Source organism: Thalia democratica, chromosome 3, assembly GCF_965202585.1.
Source record: "Thalia democratica chromosome 3, ktThaDemo2.hap1.1, whole genome shotgun sequence".
Lineage (NCBI taxonomy): Eukaryota > Metazoa > Chordata > Thaliacea > Salpida > Salpidae > Thalia > Thalia democratica.
Genome location: NC_139167.1, coordinates 15,066,638 through 15,081,497, shown reverse-complemented (window position 1 = coordinate 15,081,497; position 14,860 = coordinate 15,066,638). Strand labels below are relative to the sequence as shown.

General features: G+C 22.9%; 1 protein-coding gene across 1 annotated transcript in view; it reads left to right on the top strand.

Annotated features, from left to right (window-relative positions):
- LOC145831224 (uncharacterized) overlaps positions 1-14,860 on the top strand; it is a 65,713-nt gene that overhangs the window by 33,817 nt on the left and 17,036 nt on the right. The window contains exons 9-13 of the mRNA XM_082938373.1: positions 4,150-4,276; positions 5,218-5,315; positions 5,554-5,691; positions 9,404-9,535; positions 9,885-10,063. Coding sequence (XP_082794499.1) covers positions 4,150-4,276; positions 5,218-5,315; positions 5,554-5,691; positions 9,404-9,535; positions 9,885-10,063 — 674 coding nt within the window. The remainder of the gene's footprint in view (positions 1-4,149; positions 4,277-5,217; positions 5,316-5,553; positions 5,692-9,403; positions 9,536-9,884; positions 10,064-14,860) is intronic.

The window sequence follows — 14,860 nt, the reverse complement described above, 5'->3', positions numbered from 1 at the left end:
GTTTATTTTAATAAGTAACTTGACTATAATTAAAATTTATAGTTTTTTTTTTTAATTCAAATGCTAACGATCAAAAGGTAAATAACTAGTAATTTAAAAAATCTTGCAGTAATAAATGTCTATAAAGTATTTTAAATAAAGTTCATATGTTTTAAAAGATAAATTTAATTTTGTACGACGTATTTATATTTAGACACGTCTTTTAAAAACTTTCGAATAAAGAAGGTTGCAGTCTCAAGTTTAAAAACGATTTAAATTTCAGTTGAACTTAAGTTGCCTTGAAATTCATAAATATTTTATCTATGCGTAAATTTTAACACGCTTTGAATGCTTTGTTTGAAATTGAAACGAATTTTAAAACCGAAGTTTTCGTTCTAAACAGTAGGTTATAAAATATTTTGAAATAATAATATTTTAATTATTTAAAATAATGTAATTGTAAACTTTTGATTTATAGGTTTTAACATCTTTTAATATGTCTTAAAAAATAAATATATTATCTATGCTTTAATTTTAATACGCTTCGAAAGCTTTCTAAAACTAAAAATACATTTATTAAAACCGAAGTTTATGTTCTAATTGATCAATTAGACCTTTTTTTAATATATGTGCATAGCAGTACTAAGAAAATATATTAATTGTTAAATTAAAATTTTAATCTTTAAAAGGCTGTTAATGTGAACTTTTAATTTATTAACTTTTAATGTGTTTTGGATGTAAATGTAAGTGTTTCAATAACCTGAAAGTTTTAAAATTGAATATTTAAAAACTATTTACATACATTTTGACCAAAATTAAATGTTATTATATGAAATTTAATCAACTTGTTTTATTGTTAATTTTTAAAGCTTTGATAACTTATTATTTGTATGTGAATATTTATTAGGTAAATAAGTTAAAAGATTTGTTCCGCGTCATAAAACATAATTTTATTTCCAAGTACATATGCAAGTTATAAAAAATTATATTAAAACATTGTAACAAATTATTTATTGTTTATCTGGAACAAAACATATAAAAAGATTGATAAAACTTTATTTATGTAAAATATGGTATTGTAATTTTTTTTTAACTAAAAAAATGTTCTTCTTAAAACATTAAAATTTTTAAAATAAATGAACAAATGCTTTTTATTTTCTAGCTGTTGAATAACTGAAGTATTTTTTTAGTTAAGTTTGAATTTAAAACATAAAAAAGTTGAAAATATTTTTATTTTTTTTATTAAAAAAAGTTATTATTAGGTTCTATGTCTAAACTAACTGTAAGTTTTATTTTAAATATTTAAACAAAGAAATAAAGTTTATACAAGTAAGTTTCAAGTAGCAGGTGTTATTTGTTTAAAAATTAATTTTTTAGTTACATAAAGTATAAATTTTTTATTTCTATCAAACACTAGCAATATTTATATTTAAAAAGAAAGATTCCATACCTCAAGATGTTATTTACGTAAAATTTCGAGTATGAGAAACTATATGTTGAAATTCTCGTAATTCAAGTTATTTAAAACTTGTTTATTTTAGCAATTTCAATGTCGAGCAAGACTTGATGATTTATTTTTAAAACAAAGTTTTATATTTTCTCAAAATATCTAAACTCTTATTTTAAGTGGTTACTTAAAATATATTTTAAAATTCAAATGCAGTTTTTCGTTTTATTTTGAAACTAAAAGCATAGCTACTAACTTTTCTTTTCTAAAAAAAGAATAAACTGTTATACATTGATATCGAAATTTATTCGGTAATGTAAAATAATTCATTTCTTCTTCAAACAAAAATAACCATTTAAACAGTTTTTGAGAAATTTTTATTTATCAATTTAGCTTACTTTAGATGTAAAAGGAATTTCTAATAAATTCCTTACAAAGTAACAACAAGCCATTTGTAGCACGTAAAATTTCTAATTCTAATGTTTATTCAGTATCATATGATGTATATTTAGCACATGATGTAATTTGTTTGTTTTTTGATAAGTAGCACTTTGTCTTATTGACCTTTTTGTTTTCCTTTTGATGACTTATTGAGTTTCCTCTATTATGAGAATTTTGTGTCTAACTCAGAATTCGTATTGATTTTGATACACTATTTTGAAATATAAATTTAGTTTATCACGTGGATTTTGTTTCGCTTTTAGAAAGTTAATTTTTTTTCACCATTAAAAAAGATATCGATTTTAAATAATTTGAAGTATTTAATCTAAAGTTAATGTTAAAATTTTCCGTGATAGTTAGTAAGTTTAAGTTAACAAAAATTCACATAAATTAAGTTGCAATTTAAAAACAGAAAACGTGTTGTTTGTGAATTCAAAAAAAATATGGTTACTTATTTTTTTTACAGTTGAAAAATGAAATAAGTTTTATTATCTTTTTTCATGTCAAACAAGTTTGTATTAAGTGTACAGAAAACTCAATATAAAAACACCAAACAAAATTAGCCTATTTAGTTAAACTTATATTTTGTTACACTAAAATTTGGAAATATTAAACAGTTTTACAAGTAAGGAGAGTTTAACGCATAAAATAAAACAAATGTAAGCTGTTTTGATTTTGAATTTTTCTTAACCCTAAAAAAGATTTAAAATTTTTATATGTAACAAAAAACAGCTTAGAAAACAAATTTAGCACAGCTTTTTGCAAAAGTACAATTTGCAATTTTATTTGACCTCCGCTGTGTGAATGGCAGTTATTGATTTTGGATAAACAAATTGAAAATTTGTATAAACAAAAAAGTTCACATTCTTTAGTGGAAAAAAAATGTGTGTAATTTGAATTTCACAATGTGTTCTGTAAACTTAAAAAAGTTCTAACAATTCATCTTAACCAGTTATGACTTTAAAAAGAGTGTTTAGATATTTTGTTTAATACAGAACAAATTCTTGTAATTATTGAAAAGAAAGTCCAGTAATTAATATGATTTGCGCAAAAGTTTTATAAGGAAACGTGTAACTTAATAACTCGATTGAGCGCAAAAAATAATCTTTCAGCTTAATAAGCTAACTTTTACCTAAATTTTGGCCTATAAAACCAAAACAAAGCGTTTTAAAAAAGAAGAAAAAGAAATGTATATGTCAAATAAATGACAGCTAATTAAGTTAAACATTTTGAAATTAATTTAAATTTATCTAAATATTTTATGTAAAATATAATTGACCTAAATAAGTAAAGGATATTTTTTAGTAATCAAAAATATTGGTTTCAAATCTAAAATTATAAGAAACTTAAATTTAATTTGTAATTTTATTTCGATAAGTTTAGGTGCCACAAATTTAATTTAAGCTGCAAAATTTCGAACTTACAAATATTACATGTATAAAAAAGACATGAAAATTTAATTTCAACCTTGAGTTCGGTGTTTAATTTTGTTAAAAATATATTTTCTGACCGAGTAATTGAATAATAAATCATTCAAAAGTAAAATGTCCCCAACATTTTTAGAATTCAATGTCGAACTTATTTGTTTTATGGTGATCTATACTCTACCATACTATTTTTTAATTCGGTCAAAAGTCAAGCTAAATTTTTTGGTTTCCTTTGTGCCAATACCGTTCTTTACTTTTCACTTTCTTTTTTAATTTTAATTTAATTTTTACATCTGCTTAGTTGCTGCTTGGTCAAATATTTTTTCTGAATAAATGTAAAACTCAGTATATATATGAGAATCTAAAATACTTAATTATTATGTATTGTTAATTTCTAATTAGCTTTATAAAAAACAGATTTAGATTATTATGTGACATGTTAACTCTTTAATTATATGTACTTCAAAGTTCTAATTTGCTTACCGTAAAAAATTATACTTGCAAAAATATAATTAGCACGCATTAATCACAAATTTATTCAGATTTTAGCCATCTTGTGTTACCAGTTTTTAATCTGGTAATGACACAAATTTTTGACAAATCTTAATGTAATTACATTTTAATTAGCCTTGACATTTTCAGAGTTGAAATTAATGAAATGTTGCTTTTATTATAAACCTTAATTAGAGCATACTTAAGAACTAGCTTTATTTTTGTTTTAGTTTCTATTTGTCAATACTTGGTTATTATTTATTTTATTTTTTTTAACTGTTATTGTACATATTTAATAATACCTTTAGGTCTTAAGTAATATTTATGATAAAATAGATTTCAAAATATTTTTTCTTCAAACAGGTATTAGGCCATCACCCGTCTTTCAGATTATGCTTGAGCAGTTTGGACAATGTACTGAGTAACAACAACATTTCCAAAACGCCAAGTCTGTTGTCACCCACTAATAACAAGAACAAATTGCAAAACGGTTGGTGTTATCTTTGTAAAATGATTAATTCAATATCAATGTTGTGATAAAAATTAAAGCTAAAGCTTCTGATTTCTATCTTTTTGAATTGTTTTAATAATAAAACACTCATTAAGTAAATCTGAAAATTTTCAATTTCAATAATATTTATAATAATAGAGACTTAACATATGGTTTTTATATTAATTTTTTAAACATCGTCAAACTAAGTTTTGACGCCTAAAAAAAATGCTTTTTAATTATTGTTTATGTTTTGATATATTTAATTACGAACTCATTTGACTTTTTCACACAGAAGTGTTTAAAAACCAAATATTTCAAGTAAAATGCAAATCACCTATGCGTCAAGTAAACTAAATATTTCGAAATTATTTTTAGAACATAGTATAACGATTTTTTTAGTTAAAGTTTTTTAACCCGTTAACCTTCATACATAGCTTATTTTATATAATTCAGTACTTAATGTTGTTAAGCATGTCAACAAGATTAATTTTTTCTGCTTTAGAGTTCTTGTTTTCTATTAGCGAGTTAAAAAGTTACATTTTTCTACATTTTAAATATAAATTATTAGTATTAAAAATTTAATTTGCTGCAAATAGTAGTGAAAAGTTATTCAAGTTTGTTTAAAAAAATCGTTATATTTAAAAGCTCTCATTTGTTTTTTAATATAAATTAAATTTATAAATACCCAAAATAAATTAATCTTGATGCTTTAGTGTGTATAAGAAGTATATATTTATGGTTCCTACCCAAAAAATACAGACAAGCTCAGAAAACTTCACTAGTTTAAAAAATAATTTAGTGTAAAGTACATTATTTGTTTTATTGATTGTCGACCACTAACATCTTTTTACTTTTAATTTAATAAAACATATTTTTCACATAGTACCAAACTAACCAAACTTCTTTTTTGTTTTTATTAGAAGAAACAAATGATTCAGGTCTTCACGGCGGGAGGCAATCTTCGACGATATCGGACGAAAACATCATTCCCACAAAGAGGAAAAGACAAATGCGGAGTAGAAACACCAATAAACAGGTAATATTAACAATGACCAATAATAAAATTTAGTAACTGTGATAATTGATATGTTGTATCGAAAAATTGTATAAGAGTTATAGACAACAATATAATGTTCTTTTAACAGTAATAATAATGTGTATATATATATTATAATCAATAACAACCAATTATTAACAAAAAAGTTTTAAAATTTATAAAAAGTAATCTGTATGATATTCAAAACACACAAAGTTAATATATTATACGAAAAAAGGTTGACGGTAAACTTACTTGGCAACTCGGAGATCTTTACACGAATATGTGGAGTAATAAAAACAGCAAAAGCGCGCCTCATGCGATATACCCGGAAAAATTTTGGGGCGCCGTTTGCAAGAATATACCCGCATTCATGGTTAGTTGAATTACAAATATTTAGTTTAAATTAAAAATTAAGGATATTCAGTAAATTGTATTTAGTATTAAGTCTGCAGAAACATAGCTGCTTTTATGATTTGTTTTTTACTTATTTATTTCATCAGTATATTCAAATTTTAAATATTTTTTGGAGAGTATCTGTAGTTTGAAAATTATAACTAAATATAATTATTTTAGAATGTTTTCGCTTAAACATCGGAAAAGGTTTCTTTCAAAAGTCTTTAATTGTTCTATTGCCTTTGTAGCCAACAAAAATCGTTTCTTAAAGTTTATGTTCTACTATATTATTAAGTTATTAAAACATAAAATTAAGATTTGGTAATTTGAAGTTAAGATATAATAAATTTGATAGTATATTATTAAGGTCGTCTTGTTTTAATAAATTTGCCGTGTAAATATTTTTATTAATATTTTTGATATAATTTATATTAACAAAACTTATATTACTTTTTTAACCTTTTCGTAAAACATTTAAATAAATTTAATAAAAGCAAAGTACAAATAAAGTTTTATGGTAAACAAAGTTATATAAACTCGAAAGAACTTGATGAACTTTGTAGCATTACGAATAAAAATATCATGTTACATGTGAAAATAATATCATTTATTTGTAACATTTTGAGCTATCACTATTTTATTACAAAGGAAACTAGTTCAATGTTTAAAATTGTATAGGGCTAAAAGTGTTATAAATATTTAGAGCACAATTTTTAGATTATTATTTTACAGATACTAAATAAAATTAAAATACATTTATACATATGCTACAAGCTTTTTTGTAAAAAAAAACCTTGATAGATTTTTCTAAATGTTTTTTACACAGTCGAATTAAAAGTAGTGTAATTTAAATACCATAACTGCGAAAACAAAAGAAAGTCACAGTATATGTAAACAAACTCACTTATAAATCACGAGCTTTTTTAAATGAGTGTTTCTTTTTAGCATTAATGGCTTTTTATCAATGTTACAATTTTATTAAGTAGACTGATGTAAAAGCTTTTGGAACATTTATTTCTAAAATTTTATTGATAAATGTTTAATGCTTAAAAATAATAAAACTTATTGATTTATTATATGTAAGATCGTATGATTCCTAAAATTAAATTCTTGTTTCTAACTACTAATAAAATGTTTGTGGAAATTTTACAGACAAATTTAACAATTATCTCTAAAAGCTCTTAAATTTTTGGAAATATTGATTAATTATTTGAACTTGAAATATGTCTTCTTTTTTATTTAATAAATATTTAAAAGGCACCAGTAATGCATTTTATTGATTTAAACAAACTCTAAAGTCACGTGTATTTTTTTTAATTTTGAAAAAATATCTGTAGTTTTTTTAAAAGTTATAATATAACTAACTGGTTTATTAAAAGCTTATCAGTTATTTTATTAATTTTTTATGTATAATTTAAAAGTTTTAAATTTAAAGTGATAAGGTTTTTAATTCAAAAAAATAATATTGTTCAAAACCAGTTTAAAGTCATATGTTTCACTTAATATTTATTCCAACTTTTTTATACTTATTTATTTACTTAAAAGTTAAATAAACAGCACTAATTAGGTTTTATTTATTTTACAATGTATATTTAGTACTCTTGTATAATTTGCAGTAGTCTGGTCTTATATTTTTCAATTATTGAGTTGATAGTTTGATTGTTTCAATAATGTTTTAAGTTTTCATTTGAAACTTAAAAATATATAACTTATGATTAAAAATTTTTTAAATTGTTCAGTATCAAAAAAATTTTGATTTAAAGAAATTTTGTCTGCATTTTATTAATATCTAAATATTTCAATCAAAACTGACTAGTGTTTAAATATTAAAATTCAAGCAACTTTAAATACTATAAATATTACAGTTTAATCTACAAATTAGTATCAGATTTTTATAAGTTCTGTATTTTTAATTGTTTTATTTACTTACAAATCCAGCAGTTTTAACAAAATTATAAAACTATTCTTTTTTACTAAATCAAAAATGCTTATAAACAACAACTAAGTTATAATCTAAAAACCATCAAAGTACAATGTAATATTAACAACAATTACGTGCCTAAATATCTTTACTTAATGCTTTATTATAAGGCTGATTATATAAATTAGTTTGTACATTTTGTGTACTAAGTACTTGTAAAAATAGATTTAAATTTTATTTATTATAAAATAAACTTTTATATGCCATTTTAAAGTGGTTTTAGATAATAATAGTTTGTTTATGATTTTCAGTTTGTTTTAATAAAACTTTAACATTTTAAAAGTTTTCACAAAATGATCCAAGTGTTTATAATAAAGTAATAATTTATTCTATTAGTAGTTTCTAGAAAAAGTCAATACTGTGGTAATTTCTAAACAAAATTTTTAGTTTATTACATTTTTATTCGTAATTGTTTTTAAATACTATATTATTTTGTGGTTTTCAACAAAACAATAAATTGCTTGTTATTGACTTCATTTATTACAAATAACAAAATAATACTTCAATTCTACAAATGGTCAATTGGTTTGTTTTTAATGACTTTTAACTACAGCTACTTATAAAATGTTAGTTGAATAAAGTCAGTACAAAAGTAAAATATGTTTAACAAGTTTGCATTTTGTTTGTAAAATTAACTTTCTACTTAAAGTAATTTTTAACAAATTGTTTTTACAGTTTAAATGTTTAAGTAAAAATTGATTCTTTTAATTAAGAAAACATGTGTCAATGAAAAACATGTATTTTATGATTTGTTTTACAAAATATTTTTACTTTATTAGCGGTCTGTGGTTTGCTTTATTAAAATACTTGAAACAAATTATCTCATCTTGCGCTTGTCATTTTAAATACTTTCTCAAATATTGAAATTTTAAATATTTAATAAAAAATGTTGCGACGCGTAGCGAAACACAGTAGTATATTAAAAAAGTTGATTATACAAAGCAATACTGAGACCCACAATCATTAAAAAAACAAAGAGTTTTTCTCTAATATTAAGTTTAATTTTTTTTTTTACTTTAAGCTACAATATTTTTTTTGTTTACATTTAACACAAGTAATTTAACAATACATTGTTCATAAATGACTTATAAAAAACAATAATTAAAGAAAAAAGCTGTTTATCATGAACAACATAATAATAAATTACCAAAACATTGAGAAACACAGTAGCTCTTATACCGATGATAAATTGTTATTTATTAACACATGCTGTTTTTCTGTAAACAAAATTATTTGCAACTTAATTTATCATACTCTTTTTAAATTAAACCCATTTTGTTTACTTGTTTTTTTTCCTTTAAATATTTTGATGTTAACTCGATTATTTCCATAAACATAATTTCTTTGACATTTCCTTATAAAGTATGTTTTATTTTTTTATTGGCATAGAAGGCACTGTTTTTTTGTTTGTATCATAATAAATACATATTAGTGTTGTAAGTATAAATTCGCAAAAATAAAAAACAGACCCGTCATAAATGATAAAACGGTATACAGTTATAAATTAAGCGCGGTATTTTTTATTACTAAGCTTTAATGTGAAAACAGTTACAATTGACTTTTGGTAAGGCTTAGTGCTAGTAAATTAAATTAACTTATGTTTCTTCTTTTTACAGGGTAATAACAACCACATATAATGTAAATATTATATTTTTTCAAATATACTAAAATAAATGTAAGTTAAAGAAAAATTTATAAAAAATTTTAACAGGGCAACAGCCAGCAAGACGCGCAGGAATTTTTGTGCGAACTTTTACAGAAAATAGTTCTTGAGTTATCCGTAGACCCTGAAAAGGAAAGTTCGAGAAAAAGCGAAATTGAAAGAACCAACAAACTTTCTACTGTTAGTTTCTTTAAATCACTGTATATATGTTTTTTATTTTGAAATTTATATTACTTAAGTTTTTTGTAGATTTTTAACCTGTAATTTGTTTAATTAAAAGAATTAGTACTTAGACTTTTGTGTACTACTATATAAATAAATCAAATAATTTTATTTCATTTTATCAATTTTTAATACTAATTAATGGCTGTATCTAATTAAACCTTACAGTTGTAATTTTTATTAAAGTTAATTAGCAATAGAATAGAATTATCTGTAGACATTTTGTTCCATACGTTTATCTTTTACAAACCAAGTTATGAGCAGTTATTAAACAAATAAACATTGTACAAATCAGTACCCTATACAGGACGTCAGAAGTGTATTCGAAGGTAAGTTAAGAAGTGAAGTGAGGTGTCTGGAATGCGGCAACACTTCAGTAAGGGAGGAAAATTTCTGGGATATATCATTAGATTTCCCGTACAGGTACCATTCTAACGCTGGTGGTGTGAAACCTCCCAGCAAGGCCAGTCAGACTTCCAGTAACAGGTTAGAAATATATTAATTTGTAGTAATCCCAATAAGGGAAGTTTTTACCTGTATTGTATCAGATGTAAAAGTAGTAACTAAACAATTGATATATTCAAGCTTGTATCAAAAATTTTATAATTAGTTATAAAAAACTTAAGATTATTTTTAAGTATAAAATACTCAGACATATAAAAACTGTTTTTAATTCTTGTCACATTGCATTGGAACTTTGTTGATGTATTTTTTTGATGCATTTGTTTTAAATGTTATTTTCTGTTGTTTTCTCGGAATGCAATCAATCTCAATTGTGCTAATAAGTGGATCGTGCCTGTTATAAAATATTTTTGATGAAATATATAATACTAATATTAGCCTACTTTGTCAATTTTTAATAAAGAAGCTTACCTGTTTTTCATACTAGCTGATTTGTAATAATTACAAGCATATTTTGTTATATCTCAGGTTGAAGTAATTGTTTGTAATTAGTTGTTTTCAAAATAGTAGTTGTATTAGAAAGTAATAAATAAAGAAGAAGTAATTACAAAGTAGCATGTTTTCACTAATAACAACATTTACCAAAAATAGCTTTTGCAGCAGCAAGCTTTTACACTAGCATTAAGCATGTAAAATATAAACAGTTTTTTTTATTCACTGTTTTATAAAATTTTTATCGAATTTAGAAGTATGCGGATTAAACACGTTTAAATTAGAAATGTAATATCATGTAATTGCTCAGTAAATATTTACTGTTGAAATTTTTCGGGAATTTTTTTATTACTGTTTAATTAGCAATAAAGTGTTTAATTAAAAGTTATAAAAAATTTGTGATTTTAAGCTCTTAACTTATGTATTTCAAACTATTTTGTTTTTCAAAATATTTTCAGTATAAATTTATAGTTTAAACTTAACTTTTCAATAAATTGTATATATTTTTAATAATGCTGTTCAAAAATTTAACTTAGTTGAAAATATACAATTTGTGCTCTACCATATATGAATACATCAAATATAACAATATTTTAATGCTTTACATATGTAATACTTTTTTATTAAAATAAACATTTTTTATTTCATTAAAGTCAGTCATCATTTCAAAGCTTCACAAAGTGTTTTTTTAATTGATAAAGATTTTTTGATTACTATCTACTCAATTTTATATCAAATGCACAACAAAAGTTTTCAGTAAAGTATGTTTTCATTTTATCTCAGTTAATCTATAAATAGCATGACAAGATAAGAGCGTTTTGATTAAAATCTACAATTGTTTCAAAATGCATGTAATTTAAACTGGAAAAACTTGACAGCATTTAATTAACGATTTTAATTTAGCAATAAATATTATGTCAGTTGATTTAAATATAATGTCATTTTAATTACACATGACAGAGATTGACAGTTTTAGTGCGTGCAAGTTTTTAAGATGATTTGAATAAGCAGCATTTAAGTTTAGCAAAATGTTAATCACTAGATTAACACATATATTTGAAAATTTAAAATAAATTAGCAACTACAATGATCAGATGTTTAAACAAAAGCATTTATTTAGTTGTTGTTTTAAATCACGTTTAAACTTAACAACTTTTTAAGAAGTTTGAAACATTTAAGTTAAGGAAGAGATCGAAATGTTAAAACTTCTTACTAGTTTAATACGATGTTTATAGTATAAGAAAAATTGTGTATGTATTTGACTGTCTAAGAAAAGTATTTTTATTGTTTGATATTTTGCAAATTTTTTAAAGCTTGTGAAAATAAATTTGTATTGTTTTATTGTAAGTTAACTAAAACTAACAATAAATCCACTACTACACTAAAAGATAAATTGACAAATCATAATGCATTAGCTGTTCGCTCAATTGAATTTATATAATTGATTGCAAACTTGACAATGAGCGAACATCAGTCGAACCGCATTTTAATTGTGACGTCACAAAATATGTTGCAAACACTTCATTGGTTTGAAGCTTGTTTTGCACGCTTTACGTCGAAGCATGTTTTTGGATTTTTTTTCAAGCTTGAAGTAGTTTAACGTGTTTTAATTTCTTCTTTTTTCAATAAGCTTCATTGATTTGTGTTTTGGTTATCATATACTTGTAAATAATTTTTTTTTAATCAATTTGTACTTTAAACATTTTGAACACTTGATAAGTTATAGTTTTTTTGTTTTAAATTATTTAAAATAAAAATGTAAACAGATTTTTTAAATCGCCAAGTGCAAAATAAATTAAAACTAATTTTATTTTGTTTGCTCAAAACTTTTAAACTTGATTCCAAGTCCCACTTATGATAGCATTCAAGCAAACACAATATTAAGATTGGTGTTTGCTAATCAAATATTTATAACATTTCAGATCAATTATTCAATTAAATTTAAAAAACTACGCACATAACATTTAATCTTGAAAAATAAATTCCCAAACATGTTTTATTGATGAGCATTAAGCTTTTCGGTATTTTCTAAAACACAATACTTTGTGATTTTTTTTAATAGTTTATTCAGATAATTCAAAAAAAATCTAAATAGTACCAAAGAGCTTTTAAGTATCCGTAATACTGTAGGTTACATTTTAATTAATTTATAATGACTAGTTTTCAAACTATAAAAATTGTATATTTTTAGGGTTTTGTTCTAATCAAAAAAGTATTTTCAAGAATTTTAGCTGCATTAATCTAAACTGCAAAGAAACCTGACAATTATCAACTGTGAAATAGTATATAGATTAGTTTTGAATATTATGTCACTATAAAAAAACTGACTGAGAGGCATTTTATTATCAAGTAGTTTATTTAAACGTGCCAATAACATTATTAAAAACAATTAAAAAGTATTGGAGTAAGTATTAATCAAAAGTTTATTCTAGTTTAAGTGAGATTATTCAAGTACAAAAGTTAAAGGTTAAATATCAGTTCTTACGTTTGGAAATAAAATAATTGGATGTGTCATATATATATAATTTAAACAGCTTTAACGTATTTGCCTAAATTGTATTAGTTTATGGTATCAATTAATTAAAAAAAGGCTTAAATTTAGTTGTATAATAGTGTTCTTTATAAAGACTTATAATATCAAGTAATTTTTTTAAAGTAATTTGTTTAGTTATGAACATAAATCAAAGTGAATTTTTCATTCCAGTTGTTTTTTACTTCATTTGTGCTTTATTATAAAGTTAAATCTGGTATTTAAATAAGGTTGTATTTTGTTAAAGAAAAGTTGTTGTTATTTTCTTTCAAACCGAATTAAGTTTATACAAATAAATGTTGTTTTCAAGTTTTCTGAACTACATGCTGTTTTATTTGCATTATTACGTCATAAAAGTCGTCCATTGTCAAATTATAACAGCTTTGTTTTCACGACCTTTGCGGAGTTGTCGACAAAATATGTTGGTTACATTGTAAAAAATATATTGTGTTACAAAAGTCGTAAAAATTCACTACCTTTTTGTAGACAAAACATAGACTCGTATTTTCCGTAAAACATTGTTTGTTGATGTTTTTACGTGACAAAGCAAAATAAGTAAACAGAGATGGTTAGAATAAAAACATTTTCTAGAATAACAAAGTAATTGGAAACCGCGAAACTCGTCTTGTGTTACCGATGTATTATATTAAAACAAAACTATATTTTTCTTTTTTACTTGAAATTTTGTCATTAGAAAATTTATATAGTTCGACAAAAAATTTGATAAAAAACTTGAAAAATTGATTCCAATAATACTACTTTAAATAAAAAGTTGTGCAAAATGATTAATAACTTACACACAAATTGTAAATTGTATAAAGAAGGTACATCTGGATAAAATTCATGAGACTTGTAGACTTATTTTGAAATATGTGACTTATGCGAACAATTAAATGTAAACAAGTTCTATGACATCACAAAAGCGGATATTGTAACGTTTTCAACAGCTTTTGTTTATTATTGTTTTTGTTATGACATGATAACACTTAACACGTTTTAGAGGCTTTTTTTTTAAATATATCAATTTCTTTGTTCAATATTTGCAAGAAATATAATTAAATAGTCTTAAGTTTAAACAAATAAAACTTGTTTTTGTAACCTTTTATTCTAACTTAAACATTTTGTACAAATTTAGTACAAAATTCAATTTTATACAAATAAACATGTAAGATTTTGCAGTAAACTTTTAGTAAGTTATATGTGAAATTTGTTTTTAAGTGTGGACAGAGTTCAAACAAATTAAAATTGTTTCCATTCGTAATTTTTATTGCAATTTGAATTGTTATGCAAGTTTTAAGTGGGTTGTTTTGCAGTTAAATGTTTTTCAAGCAGTATTTTTTCAACATGGTCTCAATTAAAACAACTTAATTTAACAAACAGACTTTTGTTCGAAAGATACTTTTACTAAATTATTGAAACATAATAAGTATGAAATATTGTATGTATAGTTTTATAATTAAAAAGAATAAACTTTGAAAGTATGAGTAAATAGTATGTTACACGTAAACTATGATTTAAAAGAATATTTTTAGAAATTTGACAAGTAACAAGTATAAAGTATTTAGTCTTTGTAAAACTTAGTTTATTTATTTTATTAGTCAAATTTTTCATCAAGCATAAACTAGTTGAAAAAAAAATCCAAACAAAACAAACTATAGTAAGAAAATGTTCTACTTTTCATCAAAACACTTAATAATTAATTTTTATATTCCTGAAGCAAAAAAGTATATTTAATCATTTCAAAAGTGGCTGTCAAAAATGTTTCGAAAAACTCAAGTTTTACTCGTTTTTGTTTTCCAACACGTCAAAATAAAGCTGACGTTTTGTTTGAGTTTGCTATTTTCGTAAAAAAATGAAAA